The sequence below is a fragment of the Leopardus geoffroyi genome, chromosome A1, assembly GCF_018350155.1.
Source record: "Leopardus geoffroyi isolate Oge1 chromosome A1, O.geoffroyi_Oge1_pat1.0, whole genome shotgun sequence".
NCBI lineage: Eukaryota > Metazoa > Chordata > Mammalia > Carnivora > Felidae > Leopardus > Leopardus geoffroyi.
Window position 1 is genome coordinate 144,679,961 of NC_059326.1, and position 25,310 is coordinate 144,705,270.

At 39.8% G+C, this 25,310-nt stretch overlaps 1 protein-coding gene across 4 annotated transcripts in view; it reads left to right on the plus strand.

The window, feature by feature from the left end:
• Positions 1-25,310, plus strand: part of RASGRF2 (Ras protein specific guanine nucleotide releasing factor 2) — a 241,081-nt gene that overhangs the window by 142,251 nt on the left and 73,520 nt on the right. For all 4 annotated transcript variants that reach the window (XM_045497080.1, XM_045497084.1, XM_045497075.1 and 1 more), the window contains exon 17: positions 1,370-1,459. In XM_045497080.1, coding sequence (XP_045353036.1) covers positions 1,370-1,459 — 90 coding nt within the window. The remainder of the gene's footprint in view (positions 1-1,369; positions 1,460-25,310) is intronic.

The following is a 25,310-nucleotide window of genomic DNA, read 5'->3' on the forward strand; positions in this document are numbered from 1 at the left end:
CTACCAAGGCAAGAGATAAATGCTCTTCACCTGGTCACTATTATCAGGGCTCTATTTTATAGTCCCTTTTTATATATTTATTTTTGTATATAAGGCTTTGTAATTTATATAGGCAGTATTTGTAAATCCTGTCTTGAATTAAACTGTCTTTTCTTTCTTCTCTGATATGACTAAATTTCACAGACATAGGACCATAGGAAGGAAGCTGAAATCTGTGATAAAATAGAAGATCCAAATAGGGACAGTATCACACATTTTCTTAGTGTGTAGCTGCAATTTTGCCTGTTCATCTGTCCTCTTGCCACCTTACTCTACAAATATTTAAAGTCTACTGCTAAAGGAGTGGGTAGAGCTGTTCTTTCTCCTTGGCTGTATTAAGCAGCTCTTTTCTTATTTATTTATTTTAAGCATGGGTACATCACTTTAGGGACAAACTAATAAAAACACTTCAAGTCAGAATCACAGGGAACTCTTTTCACTAAAAGCCTGAATGAGGAAGAACAGTGAGGTTGGCATGAGCATTATTCAGATCCTGTGTGTAAAATATCTAAGGAGGGAAGGGACTGCAAACAGGCGCTCAGAGCATCCTTTGATTTTAGAATTCATCCTAACTTTACAGGTGTTTTGAGAAGAAAACTCTATTGGTAATATGATGTACGACATTTTTAAAAAATATTTTTATATTGAGGTATAATTCACATACCACAAAGTTCACCCTTTTAAAGTATACAGTAAAGCGGTTTTATTTATCCACAAGATGGGGGTGGCCATCACCACTGTCTCGCTCCAGAGCATTTCTGTCACCCCAAAAAGAAACCCTGTACCCATTAGCAGTCTCTCCCCACTCCCAACTCCCCCTAGCCTCTGGCAACCACTAATCTACTTTCTGTCTCTATGGATTTACCTATTCCAAACATTTCATATGGATAGAATCATAGAAGATATGACTTTTTGTGATTGACTTCTTTCACTTAGCGTAATGTTTTCATGGACCATTCATGTTGTAATATGCCTCAGAACTTATTCCTTTTTGTAGCCCAGTAATATTCCCTTGTATTGATATAGCACATTTGGTTTATCCATTTGATGGTTGATGGACATTTGGGTATTTGTACTTTTGGGCTATTAAGAATAATGCTGCTGGGGATATTCATGTATAAGTTTTTGTTTGGATATGTTTTCACTTCTCTTGGGTATATATCTAGAGTGGAATTACCGATGTAAAATCTTGTTATTTTCCTATTAACAAGGACAGTACAGAGCATTTGGCCCAAGCCTTCATCCAGTGCAGGAATGAAAATGAGAATTTTTATTATCGAATATGATCTATCTGCCTCACTGTGCCATTTCCATTCTTTTAAATAACCAGGACAGACGGCTGACAACTCTCACTGCTCGGTTTCGCCTGCTTCTGCTTTTGCAATTGCCACAGCGGCTGCAGGACATGGGAGTCCACCAGGTGAGTAGGGCAAGCAGCCAGGTACACACTCACAGCAATGTATATTATTAAATCACTGGTCTTTGGCTGCCAGTGTGTTGGTGATACACTGGGCAGCTCATCGAGAATGCAGATTCCCAGCTCCCATTATCAGTGCATCAGACTGTCTTTTATGTATTTATCATTTGTTTATTTACTTATTTTTAACTTTCTTATTTGTAGTTGACACACAATGTTATACTAGTTTCAGGTGTACAACCTAGCGATTCAACGTCTATACGTTATGCTGTGCTCACCATAAGTGTAGCTACCATATTATTGACTGTATTCCCTATGCTATGCCTTTTATTCTCATGACTTACTCATTTCATAGCCGAAGCTTCAATCTCCCCCTCCCCTTCGCCCACAGAGTATCTTGTAAATAAGCACCGTCGGGGCGCCTGGGTGGCTCAGTCGGTTGGGCGTCCGACTTCGGCTCAGGTCATGATCTCATGGTCCGTGGGTTCGAGCCCCGCGTCGGGCTCTGTGCTGACAGCTCAGAGCCTGGAGCCTGCTTCGGATTCTGTGTCTCCCTCTCTTTCTGCTCCTCCCCTGTTCATGCTCTGTCTCTCTCTGTCTCAAAAATAAATAAACGTTAAAAAAAAAATTAAAAATAAATAAATAAATAAATAAGCACCTTCAGGTGAGTCTCACACAGGTGGTGTAGGGGGATACTATAAAGAACTTCTGTATCACAGAAGGATGTGTTATTTCTCCCATGTTGTTTTCTGGAGTTCTCTAACCTTTTTAGCCAAATTACCAGGCACAAGTGTTTCCTTTTTAATTGAGTACAATGCTAAAAGCATATGCAAGGCGCGAGGGAAGGCTTGTGGAGGGAAGGAAGATGGAGGGGCTATTGCTTTAGCTGACTCATAATTCACTTCCAGTAGCTTTACGATGCTTTCTGAATTCTCTTGGTTAATTTTCCAGGTAATGAAGTAGTACTTAAAATGAAGGCACAGTATTTTAATAGATGAAAATTATAATTCATTATCTCTGTCTTCTTCTCTCATGTGCAAGAAGGACATTATGTTAAAACAAATCTTTATGTGGTTTCAACAGCCTTGTTGCTGTCAGTATCTTCATCTAAACTAACCCCGTGGGTTCTAATCATCATGCTTTGTAGAACCATGAGTGAGGGTGTATTTTGTTAATTAGCCATTGTTCACCTACCCCAAAAGAGTCCATTTCTAAAGCCTATGAACCTGTATTCAACAATAGTAACTAGTAGGTACTATCTGTGTGACTTCTTTCTAAATTGAAAAACAGAGAGAGATGTTCTATAATGAACATGAAGCATATATATATATATATATATATATATATATATATATACATATATATATGTATATATATAATACATTATATATATATATAATGGAAATCTTTGCAGATTAACCACATTCTGCCTCCAATATTTTGCCACACATGCTGCATTTGATGTGGTATGGAAAATTAGGGTGTTTTTTGCTCTGTTCTCAAAACTTTCTCCCAAAAGTCCCATCAACATAACACGAGACAGCCTGTAATGGTAATAGCACTGATGTCTTGTCAATCCAGTTGACTTCTGTTGTTGACTCCATTCTGTAATAATGAACATTTTTTGGTGAAGTTATAAAGGAATCTTCATTATGCTCTCAGCAGAATTGCTTATCAACTGTGATTCGTTGAGACCTTCTCTTCTGTCTTTCATTATCACAAGCTAGTCTATCTTTGGAAAGAGCCTTCTCATAGGTTTCATAATTTAAATATGGTTCATGAAGGAAAATAGTTTTTATGTTAATTTACAATGACCCTATTTCCACATTTGCTGGAGGCTGGGTAGGGGAAGGTTTTTCTTTTTCACCTGGGATTGCAGCAAAAGTTCTAATGAGCTTTCAAGAATGGCTTTCTGAGTTTGACTTGTCTGTGCATAATGGGCCAGAGTGTAAAGTAACCAAAACAACAAAGTCTTCCTCACCATTTGAACACTGCTGTTTCTGCTGCCCTTCTTCTTACTTCTCCCCTGGAACTGAAATAGCTTTAGGAAGAAAACTTTCTTCAGTGAGCCAGCTGAGGAGGGATGGATGGTGACTGACCACAGCCAGTGTGGCTAAGGGCAGGGTAGCCTGAACCTGAGTGAGCAAACTGCTTTTTTTATTATGGTGCTGCTGATGTTGCCTGTAATGTGATGGTGCCTCATAATTCAATTTTAGAAGTAAAGGAATTAAAGATTGGATTTGGCACTGTCTGTGGCCCTACTGTAAGGGTAGCACATTGCACATGGGTCAGTTGCAATGGCTAATGGTGGTAAGAAAGGGGGTTTCTTCTGGAATGGAGGCCAGTATATTCCTGGGGCTCAGCCATTCCATGGATCCCCGTAGGGGATTCCTGGAGAACTCGACAGAAGGGCTGGTTGCACAGGTGGCTGGGGAAGGTGGACTGGGAGCAGAAACAGGGAGGTGTGAAGGCAAAGAGCTAGACTTACTGACAAGCCAGGGAGAGTATTAACTGCCCTGTGAAGGGCTAGACCCAGATGTTCAGGTGTTCACGGGAAGGGAGTGCTAGATAGTGGTTAACTCCCAAACCAGACTTTGTGCCCACCCTCTGATTCAGGAATCGCCATCCCAGATTCACTCTAGAACCTAAGGAGTCACCAAGTAAGCAGAAGGAGAGATTGTGTAAGTAAGTGAACACTGTGTTTGCATCAGCCTTTACAGGCTCCTGTCTGCTTGTATACTATAATGTGGGCCCACCTGATGGTGCAGGTCTGCTGTGTCCCAGCCCATGGTAGGAAACAAGGTTCCGCCCAGTTAGGCCATGTGGTCTGCAGATTGGCCTTCCATGTTTCAGGCTGTCTTCAGGCTCCCTCCTTCTTTAATCCTCTCCCACGTTCACACCCCCATCCCTACCCCCAACTCTGGGTTAGACCTGCCAATTAATGATTATGTTTTCAAATATTCACTCCAGGCATTTGCAGATTAAGCTGTTTCTCCTTAATTATTGCTTGGAAGGTTTTGCTACTTCATTAAAAAAAATTTCAAATTTAGCAAGAAAGTGGACAGAAATTTTTCTTTGTAAAGACACCAGACAAGCTGCACATGCTTGGCCCTAAAGGCAGAGAAAGATAATTTTATTTGTGGAAGATGGTCTGGGATCCACTCCCTGGGGTCTGAGCCTGCCTAATTTCCACATACAATGGGAAAAGCATGGATTTTACCCACTGCTTTATTTTAGTACCTAGAGCCCTACCCTCTCCAAAGATAGATAAGTCTCTCCTTCCGTGTCATACCCTCTTTGCTTCTATTGGAGATGAATGGCCCATTCTGTGGGCGTGATTGCAACCCTAAATCAATCCTTGTTAACTTCATATTATGAAGACTTAACAGCTTATTTAGCGCTTGCCTTCTGATTGGCAGCCAAGTTACATTGGGCCCACTTATGGCAGGATCTAGAATTTTGGGGCCTAACACTTATACAATTTATCTCAAGGAAAAGAATATAAAATCACAAGTACCAACCTTTACGGCACCTCCCAGGGCTTTGGAAGAAAGCTCAGAAGCTTAAGCGTCATCGGCTTCCTGGTAAATCTGCTTATGAGTCTGCTCCAGGTCATTCTTGGAATTACAGCAGCTATAGGAAATTTTGCTCATTGGGGAGAGGGAATTGGGGGTAGGGGACCAGTCATCCTCAGTCAGTCAAATAAGTGCCCTGTCCTGGAGTGGAGCTTTAACTTTGTACAAGATCAAGACGAAGGGCAATCGACAAGGTCTTGTGTGCCACTACACTGGTTGCAATATGTATTTTAAGCATCTGCTCAAATTTAGAAGCTCTGCATTAAAGTAGAAACTAAACTGTGTGCATTTCAGATGGATGCTGATACAGGGAATCTGCAGGTGCAGTTTGGATATAGTGAAGATATGAATAGAAATGCAAATCCAATGAATACACATATCAAGGCACGTCACTGTACTGACTACACACCTGAAGCTCTAGGGTTAATTATAGAGTTTATGAAATGATCTCAAATAACATATGGAAGTGTGAGGTGGGTTCTTTTTATGAGACTAGAAGTAATGGCAGTGGAGTTACCACAAGCAACTCTTGATTATCCATGAGCAGATTATATGTTTTACCATTCTATGCAAGTCAAGGTAAATTAACAAAATAGAGGAATGGTTGAATGTACTTAGAGAAAAATTAATGGCACAGTTACAATTGCTTAGGGAAATAGTGAGTTCTTTACTGGTGATTACTTGGTGCTTGTAAAGTAGATTATTCATAATCTGTTTTCTCTTCTGTCAGACCACTCAAGCCGATGTAGTCAATAGTAGATAGTAGCAGGGAACTGCTGGAGTGTAGGAGGTGTGTTTGTTCCTTCTCTGGTTACAGCATTCCCAATTTATTTCACCGAAGCTCTGACCCCTCTAGACTATGTTATTTTCTCCTTATTTTTTAAATGTTTATTTATTTGTTTTTGAGAGAGAGCACGAGCAAGGGAGAGGCAGAGAGAGAGGGGGACAGGGGATCCAAAGCGGGCCTTGTGCTGATAGCAGAGAGCCCCCACGTGGGGCTCGAACTCACAAATTGGGAGATCATGACCCTAGCTGAGATCAAGAGTTAGACGCTTAACCTACTGAGCCACTCAGGTGTCCCCGTTATTTTCTCCTTAGATAAGACAGGAAGTGGGAGGGATACTCTTCCCCAAGCTGAGTAAGACTTAGACAGTCTTTTTCCTTGGAGAGTAGATCTTTGTTACAGAGAAGGCTCTGGGCATATTTTACAACGGTGCTCTTCCCTCTTACCTACAAGAGCCAGAAGTAGTATGCGGGCCCCTCAGAATGTAGTCCCCAGCAGTTCTACTCATAGGCTGGTCCACATTCAGCCTCTAGCCGTTGAGCAAAATGACCATTTGCTGTTGCTGCCAGTTCATGGCTTTAGCGACTTCTACACCAGATAAGCAGATATCAGCGATATTTCTCGGGATGTACCTGTCCCTCCAGATTTGAGAGTGGTCATTTGTCCTACAGCCTCAATTTTCTGATGTGGCCAAGAAAAGTCATTGATTTTCAGTTTTTCCAGCTTTTCTTCTTGTAAGGGCAGGTGTGTTAGCTTCTAAGTTCTTTACATGTCAGAGCTGAAATTGAAAGTCTCACTTGAAATTTTTATAGTGATTCTATTGATTCTGTAGGTCAATTTGGGGAGAATTGTCAATCTTAACAATATTTAGTCTTTTAATCTATGAATATGGAATGTCTTTTTATTTATTTAAATCTGTTCTCATTTCAGCATTGTTTTTTAATTTTTCGGCATATGTCTTGCATTTGTTTTGTTGCATTTATTCCTAAATATAAATGACTCTTTTTTTGTTTGTTAGAACCCCCCCTGCCCCGCCCCATAGGAGGTATCATAGTTTGGGACATATTTTCCATTGTTTTGTGTTTTTCCAAAATATTTTAAAAAACATTTTTTCATTATTTCACGAAAGATAGATAGCTATTTGAAGTTTAGGGATTAGAATGTATCTAATTTATATTTTTAAGTAAAACATTATTATCACTATTATTAATGAAAGTAAAGAGCTTTGGCAAACCAAATTTAAATTAACCATGATTCCAAGTCTTATTTTTAAGCACACACACTGCAATGAGAGTTTTGAAACTGTTAAGTTACATCTTTAACTGTACCAGGCTGAAGAGCAGCTAGGAAGGCTCCTGTCAGGTGGTCACTGCATTCTTTTCCTGGAAAGATGCCCTACAGTAAGCTAGGTCACATGGAACACCCCCTCTGCTCATCATATGTCTTTGATACTCTTTCAAGCAGACCCAGATTCTGATTCCAGCTGGCCTGGGCACCCTCTTTCCTGACTGTGTCGCATTGCCAAGTTCACACTCTTTGTCCTGCCCTTTCCAGGGCTCCATGCAGACCATTCTCCTCTATTACTGTCTCTCCACTGCACAAGTACAATACGGTTGATTGTGCTTGTTCTCTTCTTTAATTCACTCACATTGCTTAATTGCCACTTGATTGCATTACGGTTTCATCCATTTTAGGGCCAGGCAGGTAACGGAAGGACAGGCTGGAGAGCTGATGCCATGCGTAGGGGGGACAGCCACCGCTCAGCTCCCCCCGATTTTGCCATAAGAGTACACAGACTAGGGCTGTCATATCTGTTTTCTTTCTTAAAGAAAAGCCAGAAATCTGGATATTTATGTGAAATCTGCTTTTAAACGCTAGAAGTGAATTCATACTTTAAAAATACTGTCCAGGTCAAACAAAGTACTTCTGAGGACCATATTTGGCTGTGAACCACCAGTGTGTGACCTCAGATTTCCTGTAATCACTTACATCTGGAGTGTAGATTGACGGAGATAAGATTTCCTGAGACATGTCTACATACTAGCAATGGATTCCTGATCTTCTTAAGGACCCTCTCCCTGACCATTTCCTATTCCTTTGGCCCAGCTGCTCTACAGGAAGTCCCATCTCTTCTCCTCCACTTGACCACTTTGGCTTTTACTGGGTAATCTTATCTCGAAGATCTGAAGGATGCCTCATCATCACCCCCTCACCATAGAAGTAATAGCAGGTACCATTTTTCTCCATCTAGTTTTATAGATTTTAAAGTAAGTGTGAGACCCAGCGTGGTAGAGGGCTTGGCCCTGGTACTTGCACTTACTGAGAATGAGGCTCATTCAGATCTGTTCACTGTCAAGTTCCAGCTTTCCTTGTCCTTATGGTTCCTCTAATCCCACATCACATCTACTTCAGAAAGAACAAGATGTTGGGAAACTCAAATTAATTGATGTTGTTACTGACTCTCCCTCCTGTCTTTGTCTGCAACACACCTGTTTCATCTTCCCACTGATAGGTGTGCTCGGCCCTCACCTGACAGGTTCAGCAGCTGTTGACTCCAGACAGATGAGCTCTGGTGACATTAGTCATCCACGGGTCAATTCTGACTTGGCCAGCCGTGAGCATTGAGGATCTGTGATTTCCTTCACAGGACTGCAGAAGCGAGGGCCTTAGTACAGTGATAGCATCTGGTCGGGGGAAGCGTTTATCTCTGAATTGAGAAGTGGATTAAATTTTCCGGAGGATGTTGATTACCATGAATTAAGTGAATGTCACATACATACCCTGCTATCTGTAGTCTGGTTCAGGATTTGTGAGAACACTCAGCTCTGTTTAAGTAGCTTATCTATTTATTGAGTGATCTTATAAGAAAGGCACAGGATGTGGGCTTTTTCCAGTGTCTGTTTTACAAGCTAAAACTGTAAATGCAGGCAGAAATCACAAATTGATTTCCTGTTTCTAACTCAAAAAGCTAATATCATGTAGATATTTCATTGCAGTGATTCTCAATGGGATGTGGGTAGGGTGGAATGAGAACAGTTAGGGACTTCTTTAAAATACCTTTATCCCCCTGAGGATTCTGATCGGCTTCCTCCCAGAGGCAGGCACTCCAAAACAGATATTGATGGAAATGTGCTGCAATGTGAATTGTGTGAAAACTGAAATAAGGCTAAGAATAACTGCTCTACTATTTGCCATCCTTGGAAAGACTGTGCTCACTTTCTTGATCTGATTCTCAGTCTCCCAGTGTCATGTGTCCTGGTAATCAGGGCATCAAAGGAAACAGGCTGTCTATCTAACCCAAGTTAGCAACGGCGTTCAGAAATCTAAGGTCAGGATGCTGGCTGCATATAGTGTTTCTCATTTGGGGCTCTCCCCATCTTTTCATTTTCTGTGCAACACATCTGGTCAAAGTTCTTATTTATCTCCTCCTTTCCCTATTGTCCAGTTGTCTTTTTTCTTTGGTATGTTCTCATCTCTTGGAGTTCTGCACTATTTCAAGGAGGTATGTCCTATTGCCAAGGCTGGCTAAATACTTTGTAGGGGCCAGTGCAATAAGAAAGTGCTGGTCCCCTTGTTTAAAAAACTATAAAGAATTTTAAGACAGTGATAGTTAAGCATTAAACCAAGTGTGGGCCCTTCTAAGCTTAGGGCACAATGGATTCCAGGTTTCAAACCATGAAGCCAGCCAGACTTGCATCCTGTAGGCTTGTCAGGAGTCTGATAGAATCTTAATGCTCAGGATATGGCCTTTAGTGCATTTCCAGGGTTATATCCTGGTTCTGTAGAGCTTCTCCACAGTGAAAAAGATACTAATAGTAAAGCAATCCTGTTTGTTTTGAAGGTGAAAAATCTTAGGCTGGAGGAGACTAATTAGAAAGAGAAAAAAAAAAATCTAAACCCAGGACTCCTGAATCTTTGAAGATTACAGATTAAAAAAAAAATAACATACACTACAGTACTTTTAATAATGAGAGAATGTAATCTCTGATGAGTCAGAAATAATTTCACTAATGATGACTCAGTGATCATAAAACAAAAATAATCCTCATATAAAACTAAAACATTTTCTGGCTTCCTGGACTTTTTGTTTTTTTTTTTTTTTAACTTTTGTAATAAATGCAAGAAGGCAAATAATCAGTAATAGGCATGTCAACACTACAAAAAATTGGAAATCATTACTCTGTAAAGAGTAGCAGTCCCAACAATATGTAATGAAAAGTGAAAATTTTCAGTGAACTTTCCTTTTTTTAATGTTTATTTATATTTTTTGAGAGAGAAAGAGCATGAGTGAGCGAGGGGTGAAGAGAGAGGGAGACACAGAATCTGAAGCAGCCTCCAACTCATGCAGGGCTTGAACTCCCAGACTTCAGGATCATGATCTGAGCCAAAGTCAGATGCTTAACCGAACAAGCCACCCAGGTGCCCCAGTGAATTTTCTACTGGGAGAAATAAGCAGTGATACTACTGTGGTTATGTAATATTGCATCAGCTCCATACATTAAGAAGGATGAGATAAGCTTTTAGTTACAACTTTTTTCCAAGTAGTATATCAGAGATTAAGTGTGGCAGTAGAAGTAACATATAGAAATGTCTGCTTGTGCACAGTTAATGGTGCAAGTCAGCACAGGTGAACCGAATCTTAAAGCTTCTAAAGTCTATGGTAAGAGAGGAATGGGCTTTTCATCTACCAGGAATATCCCCTGAGAGCACAGGTCCTGCACGTGTCCTAACCTTATGCAGCCCAAAGTGTCTGGTTCAGGTTGTTTCTCTTACCAGCATTTGTGGCCTCGAGCCTTACAATTGGTGGGAAGACCTGAAGAAGCAACTTGTTAGCATGTAATTAGTCTGCTTTATTGATTGTGAATCATTGTAATTGTGGATGGCTTTTGCAGAGCGTCTCCCAAAGTCATACCCACATCTTGTAAACCCCTGTCTTATGCTGCCCTCTTGGGCATTTCTATATACAAATTGAGTCAACATGACAGTAACAGCAACAATAAGGTTACATCATTCTATAGGGCATATATACGAAGCACTATTTTAAGCTTTACGGATATTAACTATATGTGAAATAGTTACTGGCACTATATTTTCTTGTCAATGGAGGAAATTAAGATACAGAGAGTTAAGCAAATTACCTAAGGTCACGTAGGTATTAAGTGACTGCTTTGAATCCTGTCATCTGGGGAATGAACAGAGGATGTACAGCACCAATTATCAATCCCAGCCTCTGCCTTGAGTATATAGAGCAGGGCTGGAACTTCATTCTTTGGGTTTCTCCAGTGCCACCATTTTGTTTGGAGAAGGACATGAACATTTCTGTTGAGTGGTCTGGTGGTTTTAAAAATATGCCCCCCAGTTCTTTCAATACTGCTTCCTTCAAGAGGTGGAGTTTAATTTCTTCAACTTTTTATGTGGGTAGCACTCAGTCACTTGCTTTTAACAAATAAAATTAAGCAGAAGTGATCATGTTTGAATTTGACACCTAAATCATCAAAAGGCACACTGACCTCTCTCTTGGTCATTCTCACTTAGATTGCTTGTTTGGGGGTGGCAGGGGTGGGGTGCAGGAAACCATCTTCCATGTCATGAGGAGAAGCCCATGAGGCTAGCAAGAAACTAGAAAGTAGGCCTCTGGCCAACAGCTGCATGAGTGGGCATGGACATAGATTTTCTAGCTCCTGTCGAGCCTTTAGATGACTATAACCCTGGTGGTCATCTGGATGCAACCTCATGAGAAACCATGAGCCAGACTCACCCCTCTGAGCCACTTCTAAAACCTCATCCTGAGGAACCTATGTGACCATAAATGTGTTTGGAGTCTCTAAGTTATAGGGTAAGTTGTTGTGCAGCAATAGATAACTACAGGTAGTGTCATGGCCAGGTTATTCATAATCAAATTGAGTTTAAGGTGCATATTTTTATTGTGGAAAGAGAAGCATGTCTGGGCTATTCCCTGTGAGACAGAGCACCCTGGGCGTATTCCCTACCAAATATTTTGAAATTGAAGAATATATCTAAAGTTAACATGTAGCTTAAATCTACTTTATATTTCAAGATCTCTAAATAGTCTTTCTCTTCTCCCTTCACCTGTAGTGCTCTGAACTGAATAGACTGATTTTTCAACTGAGAGCTGAGAGCAGTTTGATTTTAACAACTGTTGCTTAGCAATAGGAAGGAATCTAATGGCTCTTCTGCAAACTGAAAGGAGCCTCCCTGTGTAGCTATTGTCTGTCTGTAATGCTGAATTTAAAATTGTAATTACCATTTCGAGATGAAATTGAAGCTGGCCTTTGTGACACATTACACTTACCCTAGCATCTCAGCTACCCAGGGAATTGTACTGCCCCAGTTTAAGGCCCTTCTGCAGAAGTGCTGGTCTCTTGGAATTATGGAGCATTTTAGAAGTGTCAGACAAAGCTCTGAATCAGAAGCTAGTAAACTCTGCACTGGTAGGTGGTTTGTATTCTCTATATACTGACTTTGTGATTCTAGGACCAAAAACTTGGCTCTTGAAATGTTGTGACTAGAAACCAGGCCAATGATATTAGGGGAGGGGACTGTGGAGGGATGGGGTTTCCAGACAAATTTTGGGGAGTAGGAGAAGGTGGGAAGTCTAGCTGCCATGTTTTTACTACCCAGCTCTGATGGAAAGGCTCTTAGAAATGTCAGCTGCTTTGAATTTTTAAACAAAAGGTCTGAATCTAGTTGTTCATCAGAGAGGTTGGTATCGAGATTCAGAAATCTCTGCCTGGCTTAAAAATATTATTCTTTCCTGCTCTTTGGATTAAATGATGCACAAGTTTATTTGATTTTATTTAATCTTCAGTTAGTTCTCTAGATCTTTGTGTGTATGCTCTGTGCCATTCCAGGTACTATGGAAAGATAAAAATGAAGTATGAGGCATTTTTTCTACTTTCTAAATACTGACGATCCAGTTGAGGAGATTAGATGAACAGGCATGAAGTAAATCTCAAATGATCAAGATGGGAATGCCAGGTAACTGATAATAATCAGTATAATTATCGGCCATGTTGTAAAACTTTGGACTTGGAAACCAGGAGAAAATGTCACAGAAGCAAAATAACAAGGCTTCAATGCATGACCCTGAAAGAGGAGGTTAATATAGTTTCAGAGTATTTCATACATCCTTCAAATTAGTTAGATCTCTCTGAAAATAGTTGTGTTTTTTTTTTAACTTGGAGACAGTTTTTTCCTCTGGATCTGCAATTATTCTTTATGGGCACAGGCTCCCTGGTGTGTGTGATAGTCTTAGGAATTTAGCTGGGATTAGATTAAGTGAAGGCAGCATCTGTCATATTTGACTAAATTAATATTGCCACAATTTCTACACGGGCATCATAATGAGATGTGGTGAAAGACCTACACTGAAGCAAATTATATTTAAGTGGCTTCAAAAATCAGGTGCCATAAACTTACAGAAGACCCCAAATAGACTAGTAGAAATAGAGTAAAATAATAGTATTGTTGTGTGTGTGTGTGTGTGTGTGTGTGTGTGTGCATTTTAAATAAATGTAACAGATAGTTGTGGGGGGCTAAATGTCTCCTTGTTCAGATATTACTGGATCATCAGCTGTAAGGAGTCTGAGGGTAGGTATTTAAAGATAGTTTAGCATTTGAGTGGCAACATTGCCTATAATCCTCCTTCTCTTCACAGAGTTTTCTTTGTCTTGCATCTAATTTTCAAGATCTTGTACACAATTCAGAAGTAATTCAAAATAGTGGTAGAGCATTTGGGATAAACCTTCATCTGGCAAATAATGTTATGTCATATCCCTTGTTGCTGTGGATCGTGCTGTGGATCATGCATAACACAAACCACAGTCCCCTCAAGAGGCAGGCGCCCAAAAGCAAATAGTTTTAGCAAAGGCTGGTATCTGCTGCCTCCACGAATTTACCTTCCTCAATGCAGTGTTAAAGATTTGTCAGTGATGTCCTCACTTCCTTTTTTCTATCCTAGCATTATGGGTTTAGAAAGACAGTCCTATGCCTTATGATTCCAAAGCCCTTTCATAAGTAATGACATGTGTGTCCACCACAGCAAGTCTGGGAAGGGGGAAGGCAGATACAAATTCCTCTTCTGTGTATAATGAAACAGGCTAAACAAGGTAAAGTGACTTACTCATAGGCAGTTATAAATTCTGGAAATAGGACTCGAGTCCAGTTCTCTGGACTCCTGGTCCAGTGCTCGTTCTATTAAACCTGGTTGCTTTTGTAAAGTATTTCAGAACCATATACCTCTGATATTTTCAAGAGACAGTTAAACAATTGGTAGGCAGTTCACTTGTATGCAATTAATTAATTGGTTGCCAGTGATTTTTAATTTCTAACCATCTTCAAATATGAATCTCAGTTTCCTTCCCTCCCAGATTGAGTCATTTTCTGTACATTTGGAGGTTTCAGAGACTATCTTTTATTCCTGGTGTCCTGTGTGTGTTTCATTGTTTGTGTTTAATTTCCCAGCAGGGCTAAGGACTTAGCACCAAAGCATTCCTGAGGAGGGGTACTTGGATACTGATTGGCACACAGGAAGACATTTCGGGCAATTTGAACATTATTTCTTTGTTTTCCAAAACATTTCTTCAGGTAAACATCAAGGCCAGTAGAATAAACCCCTGACTTCACCAACCAAATTTTACTTATTTACTCTGTCATTTTAAAATCCACCTACCATGGATTTTATATTCCTTATAATATAAATATAATATAAATATCATATATTCCTTAAAATGTATTCTGCCATTCACCTCCCCTTGATGGTGACTTAGAGATAGCCTCTCATTTTCAAAGATGGGCTGGCTTCCCTGCTGTTTTGAAATTTTTAAACAGCTGTATTGAGATATATTTCATATACCCTACGACTCACCCATGTAAAGCATAGCTTTAGTACCACCCAGCCATCCTTAGTGCACTTCCAGGCTTGGTTTTGAAAACACTCAGGCTGCCAACTGCAGAAGACAGTTCGGTCAAGATCTGTGATGGACTCGGAGTGTCTGTTCTTCCTCTTGGCACCATGGGGTGGGTGGAGGATACAGTGAAGAAGCCCCTTGCCCTCTCAGGAGTTAATGGCTCATCCTGAGGATTTGACCTTCCGTTGTTACTTTGTTGAGGATGGGAAAGAGAGGCTGTGTGCCTTTTCTCAAGGACAGTGCTCTCTGGAAAAGTAGCCTCTGATTCCCGGTATCTGGTGCTCTGGCAGTGGAACAAGAAGTTCTTCAAGGAAAAGGGGCCATGAGGGCCCTAAAGAGAAGGGATACCAGTTAGAACAGTGAAGAATGTGTTTCTAAGGAGTCAGTAGTGAAAAGTATTCAGGAGAATGGATTTTGGTGTCGCATAAACCTCTAAGTTCTGCTGATTGTCTAGCTGTATGATCTAGGGCAGCCTCTCTAAGTCTCATTGTTTTCATTTTAAAGTGAGGATAATGATTGTATCTTCCTCACAGAGTTGTCAGGAGGATTAAATGAGATGATTCATGGCAGTTCTCGCCGCCCAGAATTTGGAACCGGCTAAGTGCTCAGTGAATATTTCCGGCCGTTGCTACTAGCTGTTTTCATCCGTATGATTTAATTTTTTTTAATGTTTGTTTATTTTTGAGAGAGAGAGAGGGAGAGAGAGATACAGAGACAGAAACAGAGTGGGGGAGGGGCAGAGAGAGGAAGACACAGAATCCAAAGCAGGCTCCAGGCTCTGAGCTGTCAGCACAGAGCCTGATGCGTGGCTTGAACCCACGAACTATGAGATCATGACCTGAGCTGAAGTCTGACGCCCAACTGAGCCACCCAGGCTCCCCTTGTCCACGTGATTTATAAGGTTCTTAACAATAAGGAGTGTTGTGTTTACCATTAGATCTCCAACCCCTATCGTCATAATGGACCAGTGTTCAACTGGCATGAATGCATTCCCCTGTCGCCCACTTATTCCCTCTAATCTCTTCCTGCCTCACTTATTGCACTCGTGTGTGTGTGCATATGCACACACACACATATGTGCAAACTGCACCCCCTACTGATTGTTATATGGGCAAGAATTAGTAAAATAACTGCAAAGATATCAATTGTTTGTCATCCTGTGGTCATCCCATGAAAGGAGTGTCATTTCTCGGTACAATCAAGAGAATTAGAAATAACTATGTTAAATGAATTCGTGGTATATAGTGGTATTCATTGCAATAGATTCTTGTGTATAATGACAGGTAATTGGGGACAGAGGAGGTGAGAGTCTTGCCAGTATGTTTTTATGGTAGTAATGGTAGGACTCGCACTGGGACTGTTCTGGAAGGGGAAGGAGTCTAAGAATAATGTTAGTGTAGGCATTCTTGATGGATGGTATATAGGAGATGATAAAAAAGAAAGAAGCAATGCAGATGATTCAATTGTGAGTCTAATGCCTGAAAAACGAGTTAGTAATACGATAACGATCTCAATTCACAATTAGCTAAGTGTTAGATGTCAACAAGAAATCTAAGGGGGAAGAACCAGAGAAGGGACTAGATGTACTTCCTAGATGAGCTTGTGCAGCCTCTTTCATTCACCCTTGGAGAGGCGTCTCCTGAGGTTGTTTAATTACACCTTATTTCATTTTGGAAAGGGCTTGAGGCAGATCCCTGGCTATACTGTGAGTTAGAAAACATTGCCTGTATTCCACTCTGGATAGGGTGCAAGGGAGATTGAGTTTGGGGTCCATAGGGAACTAGTATCTTAATAATACTAATTATGTTTGCTGCCTTCTATTTTGAAACTGTCACACATGCCAGTGTAAATTGTTAACATTGTTGAAGACAGGGTCATCTGATGTGGCTTTTGCTGTCATGAATTTCAGTGGATCAAGAGACAGGTGCTCTCACTGCCTGTGTGTATAGCCTTGAATTCTGAGTTAAGTCACTGACTTGCTCAAATTTTGGACATCAGTTTCCTCATAACCAAAAAAGGAATAATTATGTCTAATTTATTGGAGATTTTGAGAATTAACTTTGTTTTCCCCTAGCATAGTGATAATCAGAAGGAAAGGTGCTGTTACATGAATTTGTAGTGTGAGTTGCAGGATGGAAAATGGATTAAGCCCCATGTTTTGGTGCCTGGGACTAATTTATGCTTCCTGTTCATTGACACTTTCATACTGTCTGGTTGACCTATGCCCCAAAAAGATGGCTCTGTTGGATATAGAGAAAGCTGAGAATGGAGAGGCAGAAGTTTGGAACACAGGAGAACATCTTTAAGATGTCTGAATAGCTTCCAGTCACTTTATTGTACCTACTATGGTCACGCGGGATTTTCTTACACAAGAGTTCCTTGAGGCTTCCCCCTGTACTGCCCCAGCCATGCTAGTATATCACCAGTCCAGCTGCTGGGACTGACATTCCTGTGGATGATTTTTATAGGCAGTATCTTGGACCATATCCAGGGCTGGACTCAGCTATACTGGCGCTGTGATTATGCATGTGCTCCAGAATAGTTTCCAATGTGGTTTAATTCAATTTGTGATGTTTTTAAGTCCTGATTAAATTTTATGCATAATGATTATACTTTATTTGGGTATGTTTATAGTATCAGACACACTAGGTTTTTTTCATTAGTCAGAAGGATCTTGAGAAGCAGTGCTAACTCTGTGGAACAAAGGTATTTTTGTTCAAATTCAGATAAAAATTATAGGCACTAAACTCAGCCTTTGGAAAATTATTGCTAATAACATGAGGCTGTTGCCAGTCACCTTAATACTCTTCTTGTCAACTTATGAAATGATGTAACATATCTAAATGGAGAAAAGGGCATCCAAAGTTAGGTTATCTTTTTTTTTTCAATGTAGTTAGGTTTTTAGGGGGTGTATGACTCTCTTTCCACTACAAAGCTATCAAATTCAGAAACTGGGTGACTTTATCTACTTCAGATAAAGGTTCTGTTGTGTAAGATTTGCTAAAAATTTACATGCTTAAAAAAACATGAGAATGGTGGTATGAAGAGGTTGGTAGATTCTCTGCCCAAAAAGCAAGGATAAAATTGGACATAATTATCAAAACCATTATTTTATGGACTCCTAAAATCAACCACAGCCATACAAAAAACTGGGATGCTTTTATTAAAGGAAAACTACCGAACCACAGGTAAGAACAGTGGAAGTTATGGCAATTCAGCCTGGGGATGCTCTCATTCCATCCTTCCCATTTCCTTTGGTATGGGGCAAGCTATGAAAACCAGCAGCTTTATTGTTGGAAGGTGATGACCTGATTTGGAACATAGGAGACTGTGGGAAAAATCCTTGATGTTGGGTGTTGTCAGAAATATTAGCTATCTCAGTGGCAAACAAACGGGGAATACCAACATTGTAGGTAGCCTGAAGTTGAGATCCTGGCTGAGGGCATGAAAGTCAAAAAAGAAAAAAAAAAAATGGAATCGGAATGTAAATGGTATATTATAAAAGATTTATTTAACACAAAAGGATGAATAAGGAACAAAAATAAGGCATTAGACATTGTGGTAGAAAGAATATGGCTTCCAAGCATGTCCACACCTTAGTTAATGTAATCTGTGAGTATGTTATTTTACATGGAAAATGAAATTAAGATTGAAGTTGGAACTAAGGTTGCTAATCAGAAAGATTATCCTGAATTATTCGGGTAGGCCCAATATAATGAGAAGCATCTGTAAAAGTGGAAGAGGGAGGCTAAAGAGTCAGTGTCAGAGTGATCAGAGCAAAGAAAACCTCAGGCAGCCATAGCTGGCTTTGAAGATGTGAGAGGGCCGCGAGTCAAGGAGCACAGGCAGACTCTAAAAGCAAGAAAAGTCCAGAAAATTCATTCTTCTTTAGAATTTCCAGAAAGGAATGCAATTTTGCCAATACCGTGCTTTTTTTAAAAACTGTTTATTTATTTTGAGCGAGTGTGTGTGTGTGTGTATGTGTGTGTGTGTGTGGTCAGGGGACGGGGGGAGAGGGAAACCAAAGCAGGCTCCACATTGTTAGTGCAGAGCCTGATGTGGGGCTTGGGTCCACGAACCATGAGATCATGACCTGAGCTGAAATCAAGAGCCACCCAGGTTCTCCAATAACACTTTGCTTTTTGACCAGTGAGACCCATGTCAGAACTAGGATAATTAATTTATGTGGTTTTAAGCCTCTAAATTGGTAACTTGTTACAGCAGCAACAAAACGCTAATACAGAATAAATAAAAAACAAACAGCAAAATGGCAGATGTAAATTCAAGATCTAGCCATATGCTATATATGAGACATATTTTAGATTAAAAGACACAAATATGTTGAAAGTAAAAGAATGGAAAAGATATTTCATTCAGAGAGTAATTATAAGAGACTGGAGTGGCTCGCTCTACCAGTATCAGGCAAAATAGAATGTAAGACCAAAACAATGTTACTAAAGGCAAAGGAGGGGGGGGCACCTGGGTGACTCAGTCAGTTGAGCATCAGACTTCAGCTCAGATCATTATCTCATGGTTCATGAGTCTCACGGTTCGTGAGTTCAGGCCCCGTGTAAGTTGCAGCCTGTTTTGGATTTGGTTTCTTCCTGTATCTCTCTGCCCCTCTCCCTCTCCCTCTCCCTCTCCCTCTCCCTCTCCCTCTCCCTCTCCCTCTCCCTCTCCCTCTCCCTCTCCCTCTTCCTCTCCCTCTCCCCTCCCTCCCTCTTTCTCTCTCTCTCTCTCAAAAATAAATATTTTAAAAAGTTGTAAAAAAATAAATAGAAAATCTGAACAAATCAGTAACAGATATTGAATTAGTAATTAAAAATCTTCCCGAAAAGAAAATCCCAGACCAAATGCATTCACAAGTGATTTCTACCAAACATTTAAGGAATAAATAACGTCAACTATTCATAAAATCTTTAGAAAATGGAGGAGGAAATCCTTTCCAACTCATTTTATAAAGCCAGGGTTAATGTGAGACCAAGACAAGACAAAGACATATGAAGACAAAACTACAGACTATTATCTCTCATGAATATAAATTCAGAAATTCTCAATAAGATATTAGCAAACTAAATCCAAGTATTTATGAAAAAGATTAAATACCATGACCAAGGGGGCTTTATCCCAGAAATGCAAGATTGGTTTAACATCAGAAAGCAATTAATATAATACATTATATAAATATAATAAAGAATAAAAATGATATGATTATCCCCATAGAAACAGATTTCATTTCATAGAATCCAATTTCATTTCATAGAATCCAATACCCATCCAAGAAATTAGAAATAAGAGTAATTCCTTAGCCTGATAAAAGGCATCTATGAAAAATCTACAGCTAACATCATACTTAATGGTGAAAGAATGAATATTTCTGGTAATCTCAAGAACAATATCCAGATGTTCATTCTTACCACTTCTATGCAGCATTGCAGTGGTGTATCTTCAGTGCAATAAGAGAGAGAAAAAAAGATAATGTAAAGTCATCTTGATTGGAAGAAAGGAAGTAAACTGATAGATTCAACACAATTCCTTTCAAAATACCAATAGGCTTGTTTGCAGAAATTGACAAACTGATCCTGAAAAAAGTATGTAACTTTAAATGTATATATTAGAAATCTCAGCAAGGTTTTTGTTTTTGTTTTGTTTTGTTTTTGCCAGCATTCCTATGAAAATGCAAAGAACTCAGAATAGCCAAGACATTTTGAAAAATGAGAACTAAGTTGGAAGACTTCCTGATTTCAAAACTGCAAGACTACAATTAGTAAGATACTTTGGCACTGGCATAGGATAGTTACATATATCAATGGAACAGGGGCAGGAATCTAGAAATAAATCCTGACCTGAATGGTCCAATGATTTTCTGTAAAGGTACCAAAGCAATTCAATGGAGAAAGGATAGTCTTTTCAACAAATGGTGCTGGAAATAATTAGGTGGCTATAAACAGATTAATCCCAAACGTAAGGGCTAAAATTATGAACTTCAATAAAAAACAGCAGAAGTCTGAGTGCATTAATTGGACTAAGAAGTTTTAGATACAAAATCAAAAGCAAGATCCACAGGTGAAGAGAAAGGATCAATTGGACTTCACTGAAAGTGAAAACTTTTGTGCTTAAAAGGATACCATCAAGAAAGTGAAAACACCCATAGAAAAAAATGGGAACACCCATAGAAAGTGAATACACCCATAGAAAGTGAAAACACCTATAAAAAATATTCGCAAATCATATATTTGATAAAGGACTTCTATCCAGAATATATAAAGCACTCTTACAACTCAATAATAAGACAAACAAGTAGAGTAAAAACGTGTGGAAGATTGAATAGATGTCTCCCCAAAGAAGATGAACAAATTGCTAAAAAGCACATGAAAAGATGTCCATTACCCATTAGAGAAAATACAGACTAAAGCCACAATGAGATGTGACTTCATATCCATTACAATAGCTGTAATAAAATTCACGGAAAATAGCAAGGAGCAGTGAGAATGTGGAGAAACAGGAATCCTTATACATTGCTAGTGGGAATTTAAATAGTAGAATCACTTTGGAAAACAGCTTGCCAGTGTCTTAAAAACTTCAAAATAAGATTACCACAGGATCCAGCAATTCCATTCCTGGGTACTAGATATCTATGCAAGAGAAATGAAGCTTTATGGTCACATAAAGACTTGTAGATGAGTGTTTATAGCAGCATTATTCCCAGTAGTCCTAAATTAGAAGCAATTCATCAACAAGTGAATGAATAACAAAATGCAATGAATTAATAGAATAGAATATTACTCTGCAATAAAAAGGAATGTCTGATACATGCTAAACATGAATAAATATCAAAAATATGCTGAGTCAGGAGTAAGCAGTTTTTGGGTTTTTTTAATGTTTATTTTTGAGAGAACACAAGTGAGGGAGGAGCAAAGAGAGGGAGACAGAGGATCTGAAGCAGGTTCTGCACCTACTCACCAACCTCAAGATCATGATCTGAGCCAGTTGGAGGCTCAATGGACTGAGCCACCCAGAAGCCCCATGAGTCAGTAGTTTGTTTTTTTTTTTTTTTTTAAGGGTTAGATAGTAAATATTTTAGGCTTGCGGACCACATGGTCTCGGTTGCCACTTCCTAACTCTACCTTTATGGTTCTAAAGCAGCAAGGGATGATATGCAAATGAATAATGGATGTGACTGTGTTCCAATAAAACTTTATTTACAAAACAGGCAGCAGGTAGTGTGCTAACTTGTGTGCTGATTGAAAGAAGCCAGATGCAAAAGACCACACATAGCAGGATTCCATTTATATGAAATTTCCAGAAAAAGTACATCTATAAATCTATAAAAAGTAAAGTTAAGGAAGCAGATTCCCAGTCCTGGCTGGGGGGGGGGGGGGGGGTGGGAACAGGGATTGACTGTGTAGGAGTGCTGACAAGACTGACTCCATCTTTTGGCCCTCCATCTTGTTCATGTATGCTCCATAATCTGGGTCCCTTGGAGATTAATATACATACCTTAGAAATTTCCACCAAGGCTGGAATGTGGAGAGGCTTGCTTTGAACTTCCGTAAATTTCTTAAAGATAACATAACACAGTTTCTCCCATTCCTAATGTACAAATGGCACCACAAGACTAGTTAAAGGTTAGCTGTCAATTAGGTGTACGTGAACACTTTGATTCTCACTACAGTGCCCTTCTGTGCATCCTCTTACTCTGAAAAATCTAGACTAAGGTCTGGACTTTGAGGAGAATAACTGTGCAGCCGTGAATTATCTCATCTGTCCAGTCCTCTCTGTCAGGAAGTGTAAACTATATGGAATTGCATGCTTTGTTTTTTTGTCTCAAAGTGCCTTCTCAGTTTGGAGGATACTTTACAGTCCTCATCCACCTTCTAACAGATGGCAAATAGGCACCAGGGGTGATGGAAATGTTCTATAGTTGGATTGTGATTAGGGTTGTACAACCCTCTTAAGTTTACTAAATATCAGCTAATTATACACTTAAACTTGATAAACTTCATGGCATGTAAATTATGTCTGAAAAACCCATTAAAATAATATGTCTTTTCATTTATCCGTGTTTTAGTGACCTAGCCATTATATCCATTACTGTTATCTTCAGTGAAAAGCTTATTAGTGACTCTAGTGGTCAGGCTTAGAGCAGTGCTTGGGGAGTTCTACAAGTGCCTTGGAACTTTGAACTCTTCCCTCTAGAGCAAAAGTTGATACGAGTTAAGTGGGTTCTTTTGAACTCTCTCCCAGGGATCTTATTATAAGGAAAACCCTACTTAGAACTCTGAAAGAAGATTTATGACTTCATCAATGCTGCAGTTCCCTGAACCAAAAGTCAGGGGCTGTGGTTTTGGAGATGGATAAGAAAGGAGCTTTTAATTGTATGTATTTTATTCCTGCCTTCTTTTAAAATTCTTATAATAGTTAACTTAGAACAGAGTAGGTTAATTCATCTGATGCTTAAGGAATTTTCCATGTGTTTTGGTAATTATTTTATGCTAAAAAGAGAGCATTTACATGTGCCAGTTGTCTACTGTGATCATTGCATTCCCATCATGTGATCGGAGTTTCAGATGGGTCAAGGATTCAATTCACCATTCAGTTCACCATTGGTAATTGCATAATTTCCCCCTGCATCTTACCAAAAGAGTAGTTCATAAATTGTGGAACCATTGACATTTCTGATACATAGGCGAGTTCTCATAGAGCTGAAAATTATCTTGCTGGTGACAGAATTGGTCATACTGAAAAAAACAGAGCCACGTGATGGCTGGAGCAATAGTCTGCTGATTGGGTTTTATTCCTTCATCAGAGAGTATTTCTGAGATGTGATCTTGAAAGAAAACAGCCTTTTCTCTGGGCTGATGGTGTGGAATAAGCTCTAATAAATGACCTCACTGTATGATTGAGATTCTGTTAAGTCCTTGCCCTTAGACCTGAGTATATGAGCCAGTTCTTAGAATCTTCAGGAGCCAGAGGTGAAAATGTATTTTCTTAAGAGGACGCTCTAGGTATTAGTCATAGAGCTTTTTTTTTTTTTTTTTTTAAGTTTATTTATTTGTTTTGAGAGAGGGAGAGAGAGGAAAAAAAAGGTGAGCAGGGCAGGAGCTGGATCCCACGAGATCACAACTTGAGCCGAAATCAAGAGTTGGACGCTCAACCAACTGAGCTACCCAGGTGCCCCAGAGCTCTTCTAAGCTTAGTGAAATTCAGTAGCTGGAGAGAATCTCTTAGACCAAATACAAATAATGTTTTGTGCTTACCGTGGCTTCTCTCCATCTTGTATACAGGGAGTCCTATTTATGAATTGTAATGTGCAGATGACTTGATGCCTTATTTAAATCCTTGTAATGAACATATTGCTGTGAACCTTATTGGCACCAGTGAATTTCTTGACTGTGTGTTAGTCTGATATGGACTATCATCTTCTACTTGAATTCTTTCATTTTGTCAGTCATCCGTTTTGTCTGAATCTATAGAATAATCCTGTGTAGTGGTTTAGTTCTCATTTGAATGAGAGGCCAGATTCTGGCAGGCAGACATAGACTGAGACAGGCTTTTTAGAACTCTTACAGGCTAACTGTCTTCTAAAGATAGATCAAGAGTGCCTAATGGACCCAGGACTGTCTTCAGGGTCGAGAAAGAAACTCCTCTGTGAAGTCTCCCTACCTCTGCTGAGATTTTTGTTCTTTTTCCTTTGTCTTTCTTTTTTCTTCTGCTTTAAAATTTTTTAGTAGAGGCAGTGGTGGGAAATCAACTGTGAGAAACATGGGTATTTATGTAGAAAGTATACAGGTCTGTTAGAAAATGGGCTTCAGCTCAGCAAAACTGAAGAGCCTCTAGGGATAGTACCTTTGAGTGTGAAATGTGCTGTTTTAATGGAATGTCAAGACTTGCTCAGACACTGTCCCCCTCTCTGACATCTGCCAGGAAAGATATCTCCTGGTTTCTGGTTACAAATATTGAGCATCATAGGCAGATTCCTGGACATTTATCACTGGGCAGTTGCTGTCTGTTACCTCTTAAAGTTTGGTTGTGGGAACCAAGTTAGCTGTTTTCTTTCTTTCTTTCTTTCTTCCTTTCTTTCTTTCTTTCTTTCTTTCTTTCTTTCTTTTTAATTTATTCATTCTGAGAGAGAGGGAGGGAGAGCATGTGAGTTGGGGAGAGGCAGAGAAAGAGGGAGAGAGAGAATCCCAAGCAGGCTCCATGCTGCTAGTGCAGAGCCCCATATAGGGCTCAATTCCACAAACCACTAGATCATAATCTGAGTAAAAATCAAGAGTCGAACACTTAACCGACTGAGCCACCCAGGTGCCCCAAGGTAGCTGTTTTCTTTGGGAAGAGATTTACTACAGGGAACTGGGTACACAGGCAGGGCTGGAGGAGTAGGCTCCAGGCTGACCTTCCAGGAATCACTTCTGGAATGCCATGTAGAACTGACCACCGAGGGGACTGCTGCCTCTGCTGTCCCGGGACGGTGGACAAGCAGGAGATTGCTGCAGAAAGCACTGAACTGAGAAGACATGGATTTGGCTGCATCGGTGACTAGGAAACTGCTGCTGCGTCTG